Source organism: Labrus mixtus, chromosome 23, assembly GCF_963584025.1.
Source record: "Labrus mixtus chromosome 23, fLabMix1.1, whole genome shotgun sequence".
Lineage (NCBI taxonomy): Eukaryota > Metazoa > Chordata > Actinopteri > Labriformes > Labridae > Labrus > Labrus mixtus.
Genome location: NC_083634.1, coordinates 10876840 through 10898791, shown reverse-complemented (window position 1 = coordinate 10898791; position 21952 = coordinate 10876840). Strand labels below are relative to the sequence as shown.

At 41.7% G+C, this 21952-nt stretch overlaps 3 protein-coding genes across 4 annotated transcripts; 1 reads left to right on the top strand and 2 right to left on the bottom strand.

Moving 5' to 3' along the window:
• Nucleotides 1–207: 207 nt before the first annotated feature.
• On the top strand, nt 208–5097 carry LOC132958879 (butyrophilin subfamily 3 member A3-like). The gene is made up of 9 exons (XM_061031968.1): nt 208–429; nt 604–669; nt 1268–1630; nt 1733–2017; nt 2094–2186; nt 2508–2543; nt 2719–2742; nt 2993–3031; nt 3131–5097. Exons 1-9 carry the CDS (start codon nt 426–428, stop codon nt 3712–3714), a joined length of 1494 nt encoding a protein of 497 aa, XP_060887951.1. The 5' UTR covers nt 208–425; the 3' UTR covers nt 3715–5097.
• A 370-nt stretch (nt 5098–5467) lies between these two features.
• LOC132958878 (uncharacterized) lies at nt 5468–16071 on the bottom strand. Of its 2 annotated transcripts, none has more exons than XM_061031966.1 (9): nt 15917–16071; nt 13821–13930; nt 13544–13628; nt 12011–12206; nt 10416–11482; nt 8786–9582; nt 7347–7550; nt 6992–7265; nt 5468–6720 (listed from the first exon to the last, which is right to left on the bottom strand). In XM_061031966.1, the coding sequence occupies exons 1-8, from the start codon at nt 16006–16008 to the stop codon at nt 7021–7023; spliced, it is 2796 nt and encodes a 931-aa protein (XP_060887949.1). In that variant the 5' UTR covers nt 16009–16071; the 3' UTR covers nt 5468–6720; nt 6992–7020. The 2 variants fall into 2 exon arrangements, with proteins under 2 accessions (XP_060887949.1, XP_060887950.1); XM_061031967.1 differs by lacking the exon at nt 15917–16071 and adding an exon at nt 14450–14572.
• Nucleotides 16072–18303: 2232 nt separating this feature from the next.
• cntf (ciliary neurotrophic factor) lies at nt 18304–21723 on the bottom strand. Its single transcript, XM_061031495.1, has 3 exons — nt 21335–21723; nt 20531–20842; nt 18304–19433 (listed from the first exon to the last, which is right to left on the bottom strand). Exons 1-3 carry the CDS (start codon nt 21464–21466, stop codon nt 19293–19295), a joined length of 585 nt encoding a protein of 194 aa, XP_060887478.1. The 5' UTR covers nt 21467–21723; the 3' UTR covers nt 18304–19292.
• Between the last annotated feature and the right edge of the window lie 229 nt (nt 21724–21952).

The window sequence follows — 21952 nt, the reverse complement described above, 5'->3', positions numbered from 1 at the left end:
GAGGCTGAACCTATGTAAAAGTCAGCATTTACCTGCATTTGAAGTTCCCACAAACTGTCTTCTACATTTCATACTTCGGTCAGAATTCAGTCTTTCAAAGTAAAAGCCTTCTTGTTATAGAGAGCTGTATCCGCCCACTCACTATCTCACTTCCCCCCCCCCCCCCCCCCCCCCCCCATCTCTTGTTCAAACGCAGTCCGCGTCCTTCAGATGTGAAAGTGAAAGTTAATCTGAACTAAATCCATTTGCATGGGCGTTGCGTTGGATTGGGTTTTCTAGAAGAAATTACATTATATTTGGAGTCTCAGTAGAATCATTTATATGAATTGAGATTTCGGGTGAACTCATTATAGGCTACTTATTTCTCTCTAAAAGGACCAAAGCATATCCGAAGTTGGAAGAGGGATACCGCGCCTTACGGCAAAATGGGTAGGCCGGTGCTTCCTTTAGCACAATGTATTAATCTATTAATCTATCTCTAATGCTTTCATTATGTTGTAAAGATTTGTTGATTAAAGTGGTAAAATGTGGAAACCAGTTCTGTGCGCATCCGGCTTAAATAGCCTTGGGTCATGATTTCTCTTTTTCCTCACTATTTGACAGGTTCTCTGGAGAGGCACATGTGCCTTGTGGTCGCTCTTTCTTTGTCATTGTGTAACGCTGAACCTGGTAAACCCATGTGTTATTTCTTTGCACATATCGTTACGTCTTTCTTATAAGTTTTGTTTTCCTTTTACGAGTTTTTTTTTTACTATGAAGGCTAAACCTCTCCATTCTTACATTTTCATGTATTAAATCACTGTTTATTACGTTTCATTCACTTATTATTCTTTGAGCTAAAATAAACTTTCCTTTGATTTTTTTCTACTAATCCAAATTAAGCCTTAAAAAAACATGATTGATCATCTATTAAACAGAATTGTTATCATGCTACTGATACAAGTATCCCCATATTTCACCTTTTTTTGCAAAGAGACTGATTTTCAAAGCAAGCAAAATATCACAGCCCATCAACCATTTGCACAATTTTTTTATTTTCACTTATATTGGAGAAGTATTGATATCAGGCAAAAAAAAAAATCAAGTCAAGATATTGGAATAGATATTGTTGAGTAAAAATGTATTGGAGCATCTCTATAATAAAAGAAGTAACCATATCCAGTTGTTCTCAAGTTGAATTATTATATTTTTGATGTACAACCAGAGAAAATGACAAAAGCATAAATTAACTGGCTGCATATGTGTGTCCTGTTGTTCCTAGGTTCAGAAAGCCTCGTGGTTGTTGTCAGGTCGCCCATCTCGGTGCCCCGAGGCCACACGACCACATTACCATGCTGGCTCAACCCTCCACAAAGTGCAGAGGGTTTGGAGGTACGTTGGTACCGTCCCAATCACTTTGACTCCCCGGTCCTGCTTTACCTTGCCAAAAAGTTTGACAATGCAACCCAGGAAGCTTCATTCAGGGGCAGAGTGTCATTTGGCTTAAAGGACGTCGTGTCTGGGGGGCTGAAAGCAGGGGATGTGAGCCTGAAGCTGACAAATGTGACGCTTGAAGATGCTGGAGGATACACCTGTTACGTCAGCAGCGACCAGGTTTATGATAGTACAAGTGTCAGTCTCAATGTGACTCGTAAGTATCGTTCATGAGATGGGGAAAAAAAAAAAAACATACAAAACCAAAGAAAAAGTATCATCTAATATTTTTGTCTTCCTTCTCCATGTGTCACTTCAGAAACAGGAACCTCCCCTCTTCTGTCAGCTGTGCGGAGAGAAGATCACATGGTGAATGTGAGCTGTGAGTCTGAAGGCTGGTATCCAGAGCCTAGTCTGCGCTGGTCGGATCCAAAGCAGGCTCAGTCCTCAAAAAACACAAAGTACAGCAAAGACTCTTCTGGTCTTCTGTCGGTCCACAGCTGGATTCTGGTCTCCGGCTCCACAGAGGTTTCCTGCTCAGTGGGCCTCTCTGGTCCCGAGGCAAAGTGGGCAAGAATGCGCCTGGAAAAACCTCCTCAAGCTGGTAAAGAGAGGAACGAGAGTTATGAGCATGTGTGAAAAGATATGTTTTAATACATTAATATCCTTCTTTTATTTAGAGTGTGGATCCTCACATGGTGGATGGATAGCTTTCGTACTCCTCCTCATTTTGATGTTAGCTCTACTTGGAGTGTACTTCTACAAAAAGAGAGGTAAATGTAAAGAAGTTATATAAAAAAAGGATTTCTAAAAGATGACGTGGTTGACTAGTATTTTAAAAATTCCCAAACTTAAAGGTCACATATTATGTAAATGACACTTGACCACACTTGACAGAACCTTCACAGACATGTTTTGGGGAGCTCTGAGACTTATTTAAAATGGATTAAAAGGAGGATAATATGTGACCTTCAAATCAATAATTTAGGAACTTAGTCTATTTGATAATCTTTGATAAAACAAATGTGTGTTGTTCCAAAGTGGATCACTCGCTGAAATACAATCCTGAAAATGTTCTATTTCCTTTTTTCCAGTGAAGAAAGCTCGAGTAAGACGTGACAACGATGAAGGTAAGAGAGAACAGTCACATTATTTATTACTTTGTAAACAATTGCCTTAAGAAATTATTCCATTCCTTTGATCGGTCCTGCTGTGAAAAAAACCCAAAAACAGTTTCATTTAATTATTTGTTTGAATTTTAGAATCTACCTTAATCGTATTTTTTTATTGTATGTTCCCCTTCAGAAAGTCAAAAACTTCTCACAAGAGGTAAGAATGAATTCTGGTGTTGATAATGTAAAGGCTATGGAAGAGGATTAGGGCCCCTGAAAAACGTTTCTTTGTTGTTCTGACTATAATTTCAGGATTATAAGAAGAACGTACTGGCCCTAATCCTCTTCCATATGAAAGCAAAACACTCACTGTGATACAATATTTATTTATTGTTTTGCTGTTTGTAACAAAATACTAATCCACAGAAAACTATAAAGGTAAATCATCTATTTTTGCTCTTTTATAGGAGACATCCTGTCACCAGATCTATCACACTTCAACTATGGTAATTGACTAAGAGTGTAGAGGGAAAATTCCTCTTGTGTACCATCATTTTTCTTTAACTTGATTCTTTCTAATTTCAAGTATATTTTAATTTTAACAGCAAATGTGACCCTTGAAAATGTGGGAAATCCAAACCTCACAGTCAGGGGTTGTATGGTGAGAGATGCCGGCTGCCCAGGTATACCTGGTGGAACCTGTCTCACAGCTATCAGAGGAACACCTGGCTTCTCCTCAGGACTACACTACTGGGAGGTTTCGATGGAAAATATCAATAACGTTAAAATAGGTCTGAAAGAGTCCTGGTGGGTAGGTGTTACAAGTGCAACTGAGATCTCTCAGGATACCTCCCCAACTACATCGAATGGTTTCTGGTTCTTGTCGTCTTCACCTGACAGACCCGATAGATTTCAGTTTAGCACCGAACCAAATGTTTTACTTCCCGTCCGTTCCAGGCCTCAGACAGTTGGTGTCTATTTGAACTATGACAGTGGAGAGCTTTCATTTTATAATGCCAAGGATAAAAGTCTCATTGGATCTTTCAAAGCGAATTTCACTGGTGAAGTTTTTCCACTTTTCAATCCTGGTGTGGGTGACACAGCACCTATGACGATATTACAGAGAGAGAAACACAGTGAGAATAATGATGTGCAAGAAAACCCACTACTTCCCAAACACCAACCATGACTAGTGTTAAAACATGTCTGTACACGTATATAGTGCATCAAGTCTCTTGCTTCAAATCCAGAGAAAGTTCCAGAATAAAAGAATAAATGTAAACGTAGAAACCACAACTGAACTCCCCCTCCTCCAAATGCATGCCCTGCACCTACTTACTGAAATGTCGATAGGCCTATCTCATTACTATGTTAACGTGTCGTTTATTTACACAGCACATTTCAGCAACCAGGCAGTTCAAAGTGCTTCACACATGACATCAGAAGCATTGCGACAAAAGGAAAAATAATCGTTAAAATGGAACTTAAAAAAAAAAAAACACAGAGAAAGAAACATAAAAGCCAAAATAAGACATTCAAATACAAAATATATAAATAACCTCAAATATATAACTGCCTGCTCTGAGCTCCTCTGTGTTATATTGCTCTGGAGTCCAAACTACACAGTCTTACATTTCCAACAGACACAGGTTCACCTGCAACCTCCTAAACCACAGCCCTAATGTGCCCTGGAAACCCCACCCAGGTGTGCTGTATTGGAATAAAAGTATGTTGTCTTTGTTCCTTTTTAAACAGTTCTGGGAACCAAACATGTATGAATACTCTTTGGTAAGGTCACATATTATATATATACATAAAAAAAACTTGTTTTTGTAACACTAATATGTGTCTCTAGTCTGTCTACAAACCCCCTAATTATGAGAAAAGTCCATCATTTATTTTGCCTGCTCCACTTTTCAGAAAATGTATACTCAAACAGGCCGTTTAGAGATTTACCCTCCATGACATCACAAAGGGCAGTAACCCCTCCCCCAGGTGGATGACACTCCCACAGCTAGTTGTTTGTTCTGACCTCTCAGTCTGCTTTCTCCCTGTAAAAAATTGGGCGTGGAGCGAGAAAGCCTGAGCCACTACTCCTTCCAGAGAGCGGTGTGCTCAGACACAGCTCATTTACATATTTAAAGCTACAGACACAGAAACAGTCTGTTCTGAGCAGGGCTGAAATAGACTAGTTTATAGACATGCTAAAATACAGGATCAGAGGGGATTTATACCAAGAGACTTCAAAGACGTGTTTCGAGGACCTTTGCCACTAAACTTGTTGAAAAAGAATTTAATGTGACCTTTAGAGCAAAATGATTGATTGTCTTATTAGCTCCAACTGAAAACCAGCTGAATGTGGAATTTATAAAAGTAAAAGAAAGGTCTCATGACATTCCAGTTTTATGAATTTGTAAATATTTTAGATGATGAATAATTTAATTCTTGCATGATTTATACCTCACATTTGTACCATGCTCTGAATTCAGCAACCACTTCTCAAGGACCAACACAACTGCAGCGTCTAAGTTACTCTGAAGTGTTGTCAGAAGATTTGGGCAGAGAAGATGTTGGGGGGGGGGGGGGGGGGGGGTGTTGAAACTGTTGTGAACTACCCTTTCAAATTATATAAAATATGCTCCTCCAATATTCTTTTTGACAACATATCTGTGTTTGGACATACGGTACTTGTAGATGATATGCTAAGTTTTATGGTAGTGTTTGTTTATAACACATTAAGCTGCCTAGCAACACTAACTTTCTCTTGCACTCCAACTTTTATTTGTTTGAAAGTATGTTTTTTTTTTAGCTAGTTTGTCTGTTTATAATTTTCAAATCAATTCAGTGGTTTTTTGTATATCTCATTTTTTTAAATACCTTGATAGCTTTCTGTTGCCATGTGTTAAAACATGTACGTGTGCTTTATAAATAAACCAATAAAATCGGGATTCTGTATTTATTACCGCTTTCTTCGTCTCACTTACTGTCAACAATGTAAAACTTCATTTACAATCCATTTTAAGAAAAACACAGCAAAATGTCATACACTTTAATAAGTACAGGTAGTATGTACAGTATATACACAATAACACAATACTAACTTTGTCATCACTACTGTATACTTTTCATAGATTAGGGAGTATTTACATTGTGAATAAGACCATATGTAATACTTTTTTTTGTTTTTTATTCTGATACGCAATAAATTCAAGTAGGCGTGCCTTAATACATAATAGTCTGACAATGATCATGGTATGTGGGGTATGAAAGAACCGCTTCACAGGTGCATCATGGTCCAAGCCTTGAGAATACTCCTTAATACACTCTTCAGTTTGGAGCCCAATGCCAGACTCAATCAAACGCAAGCTATACAAGTTCATACATGTCTCAATCATGTAGAGATGAAGTCTCTCTGTAGGGATTATTAAAGATCAAGCACCTAGGTTTCCTCATCCAAAAGCTTTCACACATTCATGTTTGGTCATTAGCTTTCAGCGGGAGCGAACGCATCAGAAACCAAGGACATTTTGCTGTGGAGTGTCCTGGTGGTTCAAAGTGTGTACTTCAACCTCCTGGATCTGTGAAACCCCAGAAACCTTTAAAAAAAAAAAAAAAATCACCTTCATCACATTCTGCTTTCCACTGCCAGCGTTCTGAATAGACGGTATATAAAATAGAGATGTTCCGATGCCTGTTAAAAATCATCCACATTATTGGAACATTAAAAAAATTGATTGCTGACATTTGCTAGCTTTGGTCATTCCACTGTAAGCTAGCACTGGACTGATGTTTGTCTTTGCATGATAAATTACCTGAAACCAGTTGATTCTTTTGGAAAGAAAAAAACAGTATGGTGTCAAAATGTGTGCATTGACTGGCGTACTCACTGTGACCTGATACCGCATTTAAGGCTGTATCAGAGGCCGATGCCACCACTGGTATTGGTATCGGATCAAGTCCAAAAAAAAAAAAAAAAAAAAAGCATTCACTGTGCATGAACTCATATTCACACTTAGGTACATCTTGTCAAACCGCTTAAAATACATCTGGAAAACAGACACTGGGGCATCAACACTTAAGTATGAATGATCTTTAACTGGAGCAACCTGCATGTTTTCTTAGCTGATCTCAGCTCTCGGAGTCCAAGACCAGCTTCTCTTCTTTATGATTGCTGGTGGTTTATACATTATGGTACAGTGGGTACGGAAAGTATTCAGACCCCTTTACATTTTTCACTCTTTGTTTCATTGCAGCCATTTGCTAAAATCAAAAAAGTTCATTTTATTTCTCATTAATGTACACTCATCACCCCATCTTGACAGAAAAAAAAACAGAAATGTAGAAATTTTTGCAAATTTATTAAAAAAGAAAAACTGAAATATCACATGGTCATAAGTATTCAGACCCAAATGAAACAAAGAGTGAAAAATGTAAAGGGGTCTGAACACTTTCCGTACCCACGGTACGTGTCCTCCGCTACGTCTCTGTACATGCCCTAGCAGTTCCCAGCAGCGCTTTCCCTCCTCCCCTGCTTCTTCAGCAGCTGGATGCGGTTGTGGACGTAAAACTTGATCGCCCTCCAGTCTCGCTGGTTGCTAACCAGCATAGGGCAGAGTTCGAGGCAGCGCTCGCAGTCCGCCTTGGCAGGAACACGCAGCTCCATGAGGTTTCTCTTCAGGTGAGTCTCCACTGCTACACGCTCTGCCTCTGACCACGGACGCTTCAGCACACCACGTTTTCCTGCAACAAATGTTAAATGAATGGAAATAGAAGCATGACGGTGGTATTTACATGTTCACACACTGTTTTCTCGGGGATTACCTGATTTTTGAGGTAAACATCTCCTCTTGTGAGCATTGGCTGTCACTGGGTTCACTGGAGGAGGAACAGGTGCTCTCTTCTTCCTCGGCGGGCGCCCCGGTCCTTTCTTCTTCACAGTAACTTCCGCTTTCTCTTTCACTTCTTCCTTTTCTTCCTCTGCCTCTGAGTTTTCTGAGAAGGAATCTGCTGAATTGCCAGACATAACTGGAGGAAAGAGAAACGGAGTGCAGTTAAGCAAACTGAAATGACAAACAGGGAAAAGGTCTCTACAATTCAAATGGATACATAGATCTTTCTAGATGTAATGAGACAGACAATAATCAGTCTTATATTTGTAATATAGTGTCTTCTATGAGGCGCAGGATGCATTATACATAGTATGCTGCCCAAATGTGAGGGGGGAAAGTAACTGTTGTGCACTATGGGAAACACCTCTACACTTTCTTCCCAATGTTAGAATAACAAAACATTAACCACTCTCCTGTTGTAAACTGAATATGAAGCTACAACCAGAAGAGAGTTAGCTATGCTTCTTATCCTGTTCATCTATGAAGTACACTTTGTCAAAGTTGGGTGACTACTTTTTGGGCAGGAACTATTGCCGACTACTTTCCAGTAATTGAACATTCTGTGCTAAGAAATAATCCCATTATCAAGAATTTAAAGAATCAGTTCGACAAGAACGCATACACAAACTGCAAAAGCTATTTTCAAACACACCATACAAAAAACAGGTGTTTTCCCCTAATACCCTTTGTTGTATCGAGCAATACAGGTAGCTCTGTTTGTCAGATCTATCTAAGTGTTGAGATATCAACTCCTGAGAGTTCTGATGAAGAAATACACTTAACAGGAAAAAAAGACTCAACTAGAAAACTTGCTGTGGCTAAAATGAGGTAATCCACCATCCTGTTGCTACATTTAACATTTTTATTTATTTATATTTTTTTTAAGATTTATTTTGGGGCTTTTTGTGCCTTTATTGGAGAGATAGGACAGTGGATAGAGTCGGAAATCAGGGAGAGGGAGAGTGGGGAATGACATGCCACAGGCCGGATTCGAACCCGGGCCGCCCACTTGGAGGACTACAGCCTCCATGCATGGGGCGTGCGCACTAACCACTGCGCCACCAGCGCCCCACATTTAACATTTAAACCATATTTGATTCAATGCCAGTGTATTTTTTTGTTTATTTGAACCCTTAAAGTAAAAAAAAAAAAAAAGAAGCTTTCTTTTGTGGCTTGTGTAGAGGTATCAGTATTCATTCCAATGTGTTTCATAACCAGCTAAACACAGTGGATATCCTTTAAAATGAACAAGTATGTTTCCATTTCGCATCATTTTAAACAGATGCTGGGGGTTCAACAGAAATAAGCAGAACATTCACATTGAATTGAACACTGCATGCCTGAAATACCTCCTGCTGTTGGAACTCTTACCGTCCAACTCGAGGCAGATGTGTTGCAGGCTCATCCCCCTGAAAAGCACACCCTCCTTCTCTCCATAGAGAACAACACGACCCACGCGACCCATCAGTGCTGGATCCCGAATGATAGCGGAGCAGTTCTGGGTCACATGGTACTCTCGCTCCAGGAACTCCTCCAGACGTTTTGTGGCTCCACCCTGACCCTGACCCTCGCCCTCCTCTAGTAGGAGCAGCTGAGTCAGAATGGCTACCTGCCGTCGCGCACGTGTCGCTGTCAGTGGTCTGGGGTTTTTAGCACCACTGCTCCGCGCCAGGTTTCTCAGAAGGTCTGTGCCACGGAGCGGTGTGGCAGGAGAGTGGTAGGGCCGGGAGAAGACATAAGGGCTCTCTGGATCCACACCAACATTGGGGCTGGTCTGAAGCAGGAGGTCAAGGCAGGACTCACAGTGCGGAGGGAAAATTAACGGCTGTACGCGACCACGTTTCCCCAAAACACCAGCCCGGGGGAGGTGACAGAGGACCTGGCGCTCAAAGGGGGACAGCACGATCTCCATGCCAGAGGGGGCGCTGTTGCTGCAGCTGGGCTGGGGGGTGATACGGTTACGGTAGTCCTGGATGGTGAGCTTGGCCACCTCACATTCCCGGTGGCGGTTGTAGAGGATGAGCAGGCAGAGGCTGGAATGGCAGAGAAGGCGCCAGGCCTCAGCAGAGTGAGGGGAGCGGGTTAAAGACAAGAAGGAGGAGTGCTGCTGGCGCCGGAGGTAGAGGACCAAACAGGAGAGGGAGGAGAGAAGTGGAGACATGTGATGCCTGGGAGTTTTGGAAACAAAAGAGAGAGAGGGGAAAAATGACTTCAGAAGAGCGCTCAAAATCACAAAGCGCCACCTAAAAACCTGAAACATCATCAACAAATAAGTAATCATTTGCATACATTTACAAAACACGCATTTGACTTTACCTTTAATACATTAAAGAACTCGATTTATGTATTTTTGCTCTTTTGACTCCCGTTTTTTTCATTTGTATTGAGATATTTTTATAGTAATATTACTTTAATCTTCATTCATGTGCTCCATCCAACCAACAAATACATCGAAAATACAGTAAATATTTTCACATTTATATTTTTCATACTGCCTTGTTGAAATCGAGTACATTTTTTAAGTGTAATGGATGGGACACAAAGAGAAGACAATCTGTGGAGCGTCCATGTCGAACAAAATGGACCTAACATGACTAGAAAGGAATGCAAATTATAAATGATGTATGAAGCAGACGCTCCTCATCAAACTGACATGCACATTGTGAGAGTTAATGTATGTTCTTTTCTGTCTGTTGTTTTTTTGTACTTTACTCAAAGTTAGAATCATTTGAGTTTGACAATCTTCCAAATACAACTTGAGGTTTAGTTAGCTGTGCACAGAAACAGTCGGTAGAAATGCCGTAAAAACGCAACTTATTAATACTCTTAAGAATATTCAGAGTCTACTATTTATCACTATTACTTGAGTGAAGAAGTTTATTCAGTCCTTTGACTATTTCCAGAATCGTCCATCACACAATTACCTGTTTTTTCATTGGGCAAAGAATGTGTGTACCGTTTCATGTACAACAGTTCAATGTGAAGGAAAAAGGAACCACACCTTACAAGCTCTCCGTTCTTCTCCTCTAGGGCGTCTTCTTCCCCTCCACTCAGCACCAGGTCTTCCTCTGGATCTACGTCTGGCTCAGGAGTAGGAGGTGGAGCTAGCTCCTCTTGACTCCTTGAGCTTTCCACCTCCACCTTCTGCTGCTCTTCCTGCTTCTCTTTCTTCATCCTCCGTCCCCTTCTGGGAGTAGACGGGGGAGGCGGTGACGGACTCTTGACCTGCGACACCATCGGCGGTGGTGCCGGGCGCTTCGCAGCCGGCCCTGACAGGCTTGCTGCCTTCTTGGAGGCTGCGGGCTGAGTTGAGGAAGGCGGTGAAAGTGAGAGGGAGAAGGAGACGGCGCCTGTGCTAGAGCGCGTAGCCGGCGACTCCCTCTCCCTGGAGAAGAGCGAGGGAGGAGCCGGGTTGGAGGCTGAGGACTGCGGGACTGCAAAGGAATGACTGTGGGGAGCGGAGGTGGACGATGACGAGGGGTGGGTGTGTGACGCGTTGCCATTTGAAGCGCTGTGCATATGTGCGAGCTCCATGGCAGCGCGGACCTCCGGCTGGTTGGCATGGTGCTTCTCCAGATGCCGTGCCAGGGAGCGGTAATGGCGTCCACAATATGGGCAGTGCTGTCGCCGGCTCACTGTGGCACCGCTGGAGCTGCCGATGTTTATGTTAATGTTGTTGTTGATGTTTGTGGTCGGGGTCGCCAGGGAGCTGACCGGGGGCTGGGACTGGGATCTAGCTGGGGGTGCGACAGGTTCCGGGTGGGAAAATGAGGAGCAGGGGCGCCCCGGTCCTCTGGAGGACGGCGACGTGCTCTTCTTCTTGGAATTGACCACCGCTGGCAACTTGCGCTTCTTGCGGCGCCGAAGCATTCGCCCCCTCATCTCCTCAATCTCCTCCTCTTCGTCGTCGTCGTCGTCGTCGTCGTCCTCCTCCTCTTCGTCCTCCTCGCGGTCCGAGTCGCTGGGCTCGGAGTGGGTGAGAGGAGAAGATGAGGGGGACAGTGACCAGGAGGGGGTGAGGTAATCAGAAACAGAGAGGGACAGTGGGTGGGGGCCAGCCTCTTCTTCCTGGTTAGGCAGATTTTCATATAACAAATATTGTTAGCTCAACGTGTAGCTACAGTAACAGGATACCCCTTACTTTCACATTTAAAGTTGACATTTTTCTATATTTTTGTCAAATTAGCTTGTCCGTACCCTGTTTGCAAAGCCAATGGAAGACGGTGATCTTTAAAAACATGTGACACATTTATCGGAGGCACCCCTATCGCTAAACCGTTCTTGACCGAGTATCAATACGTCCCTGGTTAGACCTTTGTTGAGTATTAATGGCAGCATTAAAGTGTTTGTGACATTGAATACCATTGCTATGTTAAAGATAGCGAAGGAGTTGGGCAGCTTATTGATGTGTGCTAACTAGTTTATGGACAATAATGAAGGTCAATAACTCAGAGGAATAAGCTTAAATAGACTTTTTTTTTTTTTTAAGTTTTGTTCTTGTTTGTGACTACAAGAAAAACATAGAACCTGGTCACACTCATCCTATAAGTACTCCTTGTCTTTTCATTTGAAGTTACTATGGAGTAGGTGGCATACCATTGCATTCTCGCCCCAGTCTGTCAGGCTGTAGTCCACTGTGATCTCCTCCCCTTTGGCGATGTCTCGGATTGCAATGACGACAAGTCGCACCTGGGTCCCACAGTGGACTTCTCGAATCCTGCAGTTTGGCGGCGGATGGAAGAGCACAGGTCCCCTTACTCCACTCGCTCCCTCCTCCCCCAACTCTGGCCCACTAGGAAAAAAAATCATATGACATCAGAATAATGGATCTCCAACTTCAAACGAGGCAGTTATTGTGAGCCGTTCTCATATATGCGCAGGCAGACGGCCCCTGAAATCTTTCTGAGTGCAGGGATTTTCCTGACTCAGAATGAGGTGGTGGTGGTTCCTTCTCTACCTTGCATGTGAGCATGAGTACCATGTGAGTGTGCGTGTGTGTGTGTGTGTGTGTGTGTGTGTGTGCGTGTGTTTGATTGTGTAATTGTGTAGTTCTAGAAAAAAACAATCTAACATTAAAAGCTTTTTTCTAACCTAATTAATGTGCCTTGTTAAAAAAAAAAAAACATTACAGCATCAAAGCTGGTTTGTTTATTTCCACAGATAAAGCAAATATGTTGAATTAAGTTAAGCCTGGGGGGTCCAGGCCTGTTTTTTTGCACCACTTTGGTACAAATTATTTTCCCTTTTTTTGTTAAAAGGAAAAATAATACTTTTCTGGTACTTTCTGCATGGATGTCAAATTTCACATTTTAGCAGATTTAAAGTGTTCTCATTCACAAGGAGTCTGACGATGAACGTAAAAAGAGTTCACTTCGTCACCTCAGATGCATTCTCACCTTACAAAATTATAACTTAGTCAGATTTTAACACAAGGCACTTTCTATATTTTCACTGCAATTTGAAATCTTGTTTTGCAACATTCTCCAATATATACATAAGCCTTTATTTAAAACCATCCCCGGGACTGGAAAACAGTTTTTGAAATGTCATGCTGACTCCATGACTTGTTGATCCTATTTATGATTCCTGTTTATGATTGACTATGACTCATAGTCTCTCTTTCTGCCTCTGTGTGAATGATATTTGTGGCAATAACGAGTTTAAACTTGTTTTTAATCAGTTTATTATCAATGTTTTTCATCTATGGTACTTTTACAATATGTCTGCATGTTAATTAAATAACTAATGTTTATAATACTCTGGCGGTTACGGAGAGCGAGACATGACGTAAAATTAACGATGCTGAAGTAACAGTAGCAGTTTAATTGTGTGCATGGAGATCGTACCAATCACATGCATACAGTCTTTGGTTGAACACTGGTCGTAGGATTTTAACACCCCTTCCCGCTCACCATGAATTTTCCTGAATTTTTCCTGTTGCATTCTCACATCAGCTAACCTTGACCTCACGTATATATATAATTTACTCGGTGGCTGGCAGGAAATATGCAGAGTTGAGTAGCAGTAGAAGATTCTGCTTTTTGCGTTCACACATGCGAGGAACATTTCAGAAAGTTTTCAGGCGGTTTGTGCAAGTGTGAAAGCACCAATGGTGAGGGTCCTTCTTACCAGAGCTGAGTGGGATCAGGCAGGTAGTAGGGACTGCCAGGTGGGGGGAGGCGGTCTTCAGCAGCCTCTGGATACTGGCTATCACCTGGAAAAGAGCGCTGAGTTTAACTCTGGCACATTTTGAGTGCTTTATTACCAATCATAGGGATCTTTTTTAAAGAAAATAAAAATCTAATTTCACTATGATTCACTAGTTTTCTATGAGCAGATATATCAGACACAATAAAAACACGAGCAGCAGGTGGCAAAATGTGTGTGTTTGTGATTCTATAAATACCAGGGCTGTAGCTGTGTTCTGACATGCTCTCCTCCTCCTCATCTTCTGTTACATACGCTCGGTCACACACCTTCACAGGTGTCCCCTTCCTTTTCCTCCCACACACCCGGCTGTAAAAGATAATGATACATTTAGACAAGGCAGTGCTCAAGACGTTCCTTCTGTAAATATTCATCTGGAGGGCAGATGGGATAAGTAGGGCATGTTCTACATTCAGAAAACCGTTTCTTGAGTCTGTGCACGTAACATTTCTTTCAGGTGAGTGACTCATCCACAACAACAATAAGCCTTCAAAGTGCTTTCCTACCTCCTTTTGATGGCGGCAGTGTTGTGATTACAGTGTATTCGCGTCACAGTTGTCTTGCAATCAATTTAAGTGTCTTCTAACAGGCAACCAAAACAGACATTTTAGAATTTGTATTTCTGCATAACCGCAGAGAATGGTTGGTTTAGACAGAAAGGGGGAAGAGGAAAATAAAAACATTTTCACATCAACTATATTTAAGCCTGTAAGAGTTCATCAGAGGAAGATCAAAATTTGATTTTTGGGACGGTGAACATTGTCGATTTTAGAGAGAGACAAATTAATGACAGATTTGTTTTTGTGCTGGAAGATAATAAGACCTTACCTATGCAGATTGGACATTAATTACTTGACCCTCGAGCTATGCAAAGGTACTCCGAAGGCAGATTCTTACATAAATGACTATACAACTATATTCAACCTTCGGAAACATGGCCAACCAAGTCTTATGTGGGCCACAGTCTGCTGAGTTCACATGTATTGTGTATTGTAACTATGGATTTGCAGGACAAACTCCATTATGACACCATATTTAAAAGGAACGTTTCCGATATTATGTGCAAATATCAGAAAACCTATACAATGATATAAGGAGCAGATGTTGTTTAGTGGTGGTGGAGTTCATCAAATCTCAACCAGGAGGTTGGGGGTTCGATCCCCAGCCCACAGTCCTTGGGCAAGACTCAAAACCCCAAATTGCTCCCGCTGCCAAGCTTTGAATAGTCACTTTACAAGTCCAAATCCATTTAACATAAGCCCACATAGACCAATAACATTAAGTCATTAAGTTGATCGTATATCAGTAATTGATCAAGAATACATTTAATCTACCACCCAAAATTGTAGAAATTGTAGCAATACCATCACAATTTCCAGTACAAGATTTCTAACAGCTGTCTACATGTTTGCCAACACCAATTATGTAAAAAAAAAGATAAAGCTGACAATCTTCATACATGGTGTATTAACACATCCACTGGAAATGTTTCCTTAATAAATCACCCAATTATAAGAATTGTTATTATATTCTCTGTGTATTGACTTAATAATGAGGAAACAATTATTTAAGCTGGGTTACCTTTATAAATATATATATTTATATATATACTATATCACATAGCCACACCCCTTTATCCAATCACGTCAAGTAGTAATAAATGAATATACAGGGGAAAGATAAGCAAAACAAGGTGTCTCTTATTCATTGAGCCTGGTGACGGTCGACTCTTTTTTTGGATGCAATTTTGTTTACTCAAAAAGCCAAACAAACCACGAGTCATGATCTGCAACCAACCAAGCAGTCAAAGCACATTTCACAGCCTGATAATACAACTGTAAGGGATTTAAAAAAAAAAAAATATTACAATTCAATGGAAGATATTTGACATGATAGTGTTTATCGACAAGAGCAATAATTAGCCTGCTCGTCCCAGAGCTGTTGATTCCTGCAGGGTCAATGCTAACATGAATGCTAAACATATGGCTAAGTAGGTTAGCTCCCAGCAGCTAACGTTGAGACCCGTCAAAACATCTAAATTTAAAGGCTGACCATCAAACGCAACCCCGAGAAAGGTTGCGGGCCGACGCAGCCTCACATGACACTCCAAATGCAATCAAAAAACCAAACAATAACACAGCTTTCTGAATCGTTTTTTCTGCATTATAACGCTGAAATCGTGCACGCTGAATAAAGGCTCCTAACATTAACCAAACAAGACAAATCCCCCCCCCCACCCGTGGAGGGAAAACGTCGCGCTGGACGACAAAACGCCGGCTGGCTGTGCTCACTCACCCCCGTGGTGGCGGCGGCTTGCTCCCATCTCCGTCGCTGTCGAGGGTCGGTGGTTCCCGGTAGTCAAAAGGCGACCGTACAGTCTCCGCCATTAGGACTCCCTTCCCCTACCTCTCGTAGCTCCGGTAGACCTCACAATGCGCATGTGCACAACATCCTTTGGGGTTCTAATGGTAAAATGGGGGTACGCTCACCTCTGAGGAGGAGAGAAGACCCACGACCCCATTTAGTGGATGCACTGATTCAATACAGTAAGCCTGTTGTAGCTGTTCGGTAATGTGTGTAGTCTGTCATGCATTCAGTTTAGATCTGGATTTAAGTTATTCTATTTCGAGCCCAATGTTACACAGATGTTTTACCTGTTTGACAGGTGATTCCCTCTTTTCCAGATATGATGCAAGAAGAGCATAAACGTGAATTAAACGCGACCACGTTTCAGGGTCACCTCAAGTCCACTTCTAATGTTGAGATAGTTTTATTGACTTTGTTTACAGCCACGTTATTAATGTCCTTCAAATCCATACACTATAAATCTACGGAGTAATGACTTCATTGGAAAGGATATTATAAAATGGTTCTGTAACACACTTTTATATGACTTTATATTAAATTAAATCATGGTATTAACTTACAAGGTAAATCACTCAAAGGCCATAGCATCTCTGTAAGGGGATATGTTTGACCCCACGGCTTATATCTGCAAGTTATCAAATGTATGATTTTATGTTGCTTATGGAAGGGAAAGTCTTTTAAAGGTGACAAACAAATGATTCAAATGTATACCCCCCTTATGCACTTATTGGACATGCAGTCAGTAATGTCTCCCACTATGTAATAAATGGTAAAAAACAATGGATATTCATACTCTCTGTCTGCAGCACAACCCCATCAATATACTCAATATACATTGTTGTGATAAAAATATATAAAAAAGTAGGGCCAGACTGAGATGAGATTTTTTGGGGCTGATACTGATATCGGGAAGAGACTAAAATCTGATACAGATATATCAGCCGATAGCTTTCTTTGATCTATCTTCGATCTGTAGAGATAGATAGATGTTGATATACACATTTATTGTGTTTATCCCACAAATGCAGTAATCAAACATTTGTTGAAAAGATATACAATATAATGAAGTCAAGATGGTCACTCAACTGGAAAGTAACTGCGCATAAACATGCATCGCCGCTTCGACGATGCTGAAATGAAATGCTATTTGACGGTTAAACACATCTAGTAATATCAGCGCATATCTGCAATAGTCACTTGATTGGCTAATATCGGCTGATATTATCGGCTGGCCTGTTAATCGGTTGGGCTCAAATGAAAAGACGATTATTGTAACCGACCTATAATTTTCTTGAAAACTTCAGTTTAAATGAAATAAAATAAATGTCAATTGAGGATACGTTTAAAGGCCCTGAAACACCAAGCAGACTTTTTGGTCAAGACAAGGAACTAGTGGCGACGAAGGCCGACTGTGACGCCGTCTCCCGTCGCCTCACTACACCTTTGTCTTGTTTGGTATATGCCTGAGCTGCATATATCAAACTGTATTTTGCACCTGTGTATTTGCACACTTGACTGCTTTTTTATCATAATTCTTTATTTATCTATCATACTATGCACTGGCAGAGCTAGTGTTTTGTACTGTTATCTATTAGTAACAGCTACTTATGCACATGGACCATCCATACCCCTTTTTTATCCTGGCTATGTATTGTGGGCTCATGTTTTTTGTATGGGTGGGATATGTATGTATATATGTGTTGTGTGTTTGTATGTATGCTGGCTGCTGGAACACCTACATTTCCCTGCTGGGATGAATAAAGTATATCTTATCTTATCTTGACCAAAAAGTTGCACTAGAACACACCACAAAGACTACAGCCGACAACTAACAACCACGTACGTTCTGCGCATGCATGAGAGGAAATTACTTTCTGGAGTTAAATGAAACCTCCGAACAGCCAATCAGAGAGATTCCTCTCACCAACTACGCTGATTCAACATGTCTAATCGGCAGACGAGTACAACGGAGCTGGACACACCACAAAAACTAGGGTGACGATCGCTCACTGTCGGTCCATCTAGGACTGACGGCCGACGATCTCCTTGTGTGTCAGGGCCTTAACAAAGAAAAGCTTCTTTCTAAATATTTCTATTATTTACAATGTTTGAATGATGTGCTTATCAACTCGCCACAAAATAAAGGGAGACAATAGACAATTAACAGTGATGTCCATCCTCCCTCTGTTCTGACTGTAGCTCTCAAATAATGTGTTGGAATACAATTAATAATAGCATTTTTATACATACCTTAGTGTCAAACAATAAGAAAACAAAGCTTTTCTAGTATCAACAAACAAACAATGTTTAGGAGTGAGTTTTAATCTTTAAATGCACATCCAGTTGTTCATCACAGAGATCAAAGAAAACCATGAAATTAAGAAATTCACTATACCAAGTCACAGCTCATTCACTATGTGTCATCAGGCATTTAACACTACAACGAAGTTGTTTAGGTGCAGAGTGTTTGATACGTTCAGCTAAAGACACAACAATCCTTGTGTCAACTATAGCTTCCAAAAGAGGAGAGGACAGAGAAGATTTGAAAACCACTCGTGTTAAAGTTCAAACTTGTGAACAGTGTAGCAGCACATTCAAGTATAACATCAGGAGAGAACTTGGAGACCAGAGCAGCAAACATGAGGTTTGGATCATCACAGACTGTGCCAAACCATGAACAATACAAGCATTCAGTCTTTCAATAAAAACAAAGAATGTGACTTGGAATTATTTGGATTACATACATGTTAATACGGTGTAATATTTATTACTAATTGACCTATTAAAATAGCTAATGGCTACAGATTCAGCTGCACATCAATCACAGTTTATCAGTCGTGTGTTTTTTGGCTACATTCTAGCAGTTAGTAGATCTTGGAGTGTTAGTTACAGCAGATATTAGTCATCAAAGGTTTTTAAATAAAATAAATATACACAGTTTATACAAAAAAAAAAAAAGACATTTCAAACAGTCTGACTGCCATTTCACAAAGCAAACCAACCTTGTAGTTTCAAGTCTGCACTCACTTCTTAGTCAGGGGAAAATTCAACTGTGGCAAACTAGAGGTCATTTTAGCACTTGCTGTGGAAATACCACCGTCTGGGAAAAGCTGTCTGCAGGGCTTTTGTTAAGAGAGGCTTAGTTGTGATTTTAGTTAAGCAGTACATTTTTGACCCTCTAGTGCACACACAATATGCTGGGCACTCCTTCATATTCAATTTTGGGATACATAAAAGGGAAAGCTGGCTGTTAGTGTTGAGTGAGTTCATTCATAGATGTATTTTGAGACTGACATAAAGACATTTAGATCTCCTCTGATCCTCCCCGCTCTGTGTGGTAGATATGGAGGGTCTGCGCAGCATGGTCAGCCCAGTGGATTAGCTCCAGCAGCACACGGTAGGTCCACATTTTCAGCCCAAAAACTCCCCCAGCGCCATCCGTTTCCTACACAGAAGAGAACAAATCCACACCCAGATAGGCTTACTGTCGAGCAACTGTTCAGCTTAATATGAATAGGCTAAGAAAAGAAGTAAAAAGGTCAGGCAGGCCATTCAAAATCAAATGAAGAAAAAAGTTATCAAAAGGGACATTTGTCATTTTATGCAAATATTTGTTAGAATTTGGTGAAAGTAAATAAACACATACTACTTAGGGCCTGTGGAAGCAGCTTGTTTTTGCATGTCAACCAGAAACAGGCGAGCATCAATCAACAATTTGGAGTTGTGTCTGTGCTGACCAAATATATGTACATCAAAACTAGTTTTCCTTTATGCTCCGCTTATGGTCTCCACCACCACCCAGGGGGGAAATATATTTTTCTTTGGCTTCTAAAGAATCGACCTTTTTACCCAGCCAAATGTTGTCTTTAGTTTTGCATTTCAGCAGGCAGTGTACAGTGGGTTACACAAATAGCTGCTGGCACTTTGAGAACAAACCAAGAGTGAAATTGCAGGTCGTAAAACCAAAACAACATACTAAGACACGCTAGGAGGCTCCTTGAAACTCAATCTTGAACGATTGACTTGAATATCCAGGTGATCAGGTACATGTTTTGAGTCTTCCCCCCTCCCCCCAGCATTAGTTTAGTTAAGGTATCATTCACATAATGCATTTTTAGTCACGCCTTTGATGAAGCTTCAAGAGTTAGGTGTGGTCTTTTCAATCTGGCCACTAGCAGGAGACACCTGTATGAGATAGCGGCCCCTTTCTTTGTTCTTCTGCCCATTTTTATTGGGAACTAAAAGTAATTCATCAAGAAAACATGTACAATGGAATAATGTAATCGGTTGTTTAACTACTAAACATGAAATATTCAGCTACTTGAAGAAAGCCGAGGGGACATAAGAAAGGGCTCTTTATCAGAATAAAGTGTTTATTTCTCTTATTTCAAGTATCCTGCTTTCAAGGCATGTTACTTATATGTGTATAAAAAGACACTATGGTCGTACCACATGATTCATGAAATATACACAATTTATTGTGGCCTTGACATGTGACGCTGAACCATGTTGAAATGAAAGCCAGTTATAACAATACTGTACCTCGTTGCACTGGTGGTCTGGGGTGACCTCCAGAGTCGTGTCTTCAGTCTCAGCCAAACCTTTGGTGGTATAGAGCAAGTACTCCAGCCGAGCCCGGACTATTTTCTTCAAGGTCTCGTAGTCCCCCTCAAGCTCACCCCATTCCTCCTCTTCCTTCAGGATGAGACAGTGGAGCAGCCCCAAGCACTGGCGCAGAGCTGAGTGCAGCAACTGCACCTGCTGCTGGGTGCTAGCCCCCTGCGAGTCAGGGGACAGGGACACGATGCGCACGCCATCTGGGGTGAGGTCCCCCAAGAAGGTCTCCTTCTCTTTCTAAAAAAAAGGAGAGGAAAAGAGTTAACAGCCTCAAGGTGCGCCTGGCCTTTATTACATTCAAGATCGATTACAAACGCAATAATAAGTGACAGCCACACTAATGTTATTAATCTATTAAAAAGGGCTTCTCAAAGGAAGACAGAAGGACGAGGACAGCAGAACAAAAATCCAATACACTCCATCCATTAGGCACCCCAGGGGAAATGGGGGAGGGTGAGGAGGGGGGGGGGTCTTTTAGTGTGATTACTCTGCAGCAAAGCATCCTTTATTATCAGCAAACTGATAATGTTAGCCTGTGTGTAGTAAGTCAACATGTAATTCAAACGCGACAGGTTGCTAGCTGCCTCAGTACAAAAGACATGCTGGCATTGCAGCAAGCCAAAAAGTAACGGGGAAGGGGAGTGTGGGAGTGTGTCGCACCCATAGACTGTAAATATCTGCCAAGCTCGAGGAGAGCAGTCTTAACAACCGTGTAAACCGATAACTCACGTATAGCCGGAGCAGACGATCACACTCGTGGTGCAGCTGCCGGGCAAGAGCCACCGCGCTTCCCGTCCCAGACACTCCAGGCACCGGCTTGTCCAGCTCGGTTATCTGCTTCTGCTCCTCCTGCTCTGCCATTTGCACTCCAGCCCTGTTTATATAGGTGTGTTAGCAGCGAGCTGGGTGGACACCGAGCACAGAAAGGAGTCCCCCCCCCCCCGCCCCCCACTCCCTCCCTCCCTCCCTCCCTCCCCACAACGCCGTAAGTGTTGGCACCGACAACACGTTATTTACACGCGGAGGCTTTCGGGATACTTTCGCGGTTTGAACAGGAGCCGGTGATCCTCACAGCGGGCGTCATTGAAACATTTTTCACGTCGGCCTTCATGTTGGTAGAAACGCATAGGCAGGGGATTTAATTGGCTCCGCAAGCCCAGGGGGCGTTTTTAGGGGGGGGGGGGGGGAACGCACAGGAGGGCCTTTTTTTCTCCCTTAAAACGTCACAGTGTGGCCCACCCATCCGTCCACTCATAATAAAAAGTGTTTATTAACTCTGACTATTCCCAGATTACTGTAAACTAATTACGAAATTAACATGATTATTAAACATGAATAGTCTGAACC

Coding starts and splice junctions, on each gene's coding strand:
- LOC132958878 (XM_061031966.1), bottom strand. CDS start 16,008: ATGGCGGAGACTGTACGGTCGCCTTTTGACTACCGGGAACCACCGACC. Junction 12,207..13,543: donor CCTGATCCCACTCAGCTCTG/GTAAGAAGGACC, acceptor TTTTTTTCCTAG/TGGGCCAGAGTTGGGGGAGG. Junction 9,583..10,415: donor AAGAACGGAGAGCTTGTAAG/GTGTGGTTCCTT, acceptor CAAAACTCCCAG/GCATCACATGTCTCCACTTC.
- LOC132958879 (XM_061031968.1), top strand. Junction 2,187..2,507: donor GTACTTCTACAAAAAGAGAG/GTAAATGTAAAG, acceptor CCTTTTTTCCAG/TGAAGAAAGCTCGAGTAAGA. Junction 3,032..3,130: donor TCTATCACACTTCAACTATG/GTAATTGACTAA, acceptor TAATTTTAACAG/CAAATGTGACCCTTGAAAAT.
- cntf (XM_061031495.1), bottom strand. CDS start 21,466: ATGGCAGAGCAGGAGGAGCAGAAGCAGATAACCGAGCTGGACAAGCCG. Junction 20,843..21,334: donor ATCGTCTGCTCCGGCTATAC/GTGAGTTATCGG, acceptor CCTTTTTTTTAG/AAAGAGAAGGAGACCTTCTT. Junction 19,434..20,530: donor CAGACCACCAGTGCAACGAG/GTACAGTATTGT, acceptor TCTTCTGTGTAG/GAAACGGATGGCGCTGGGGG.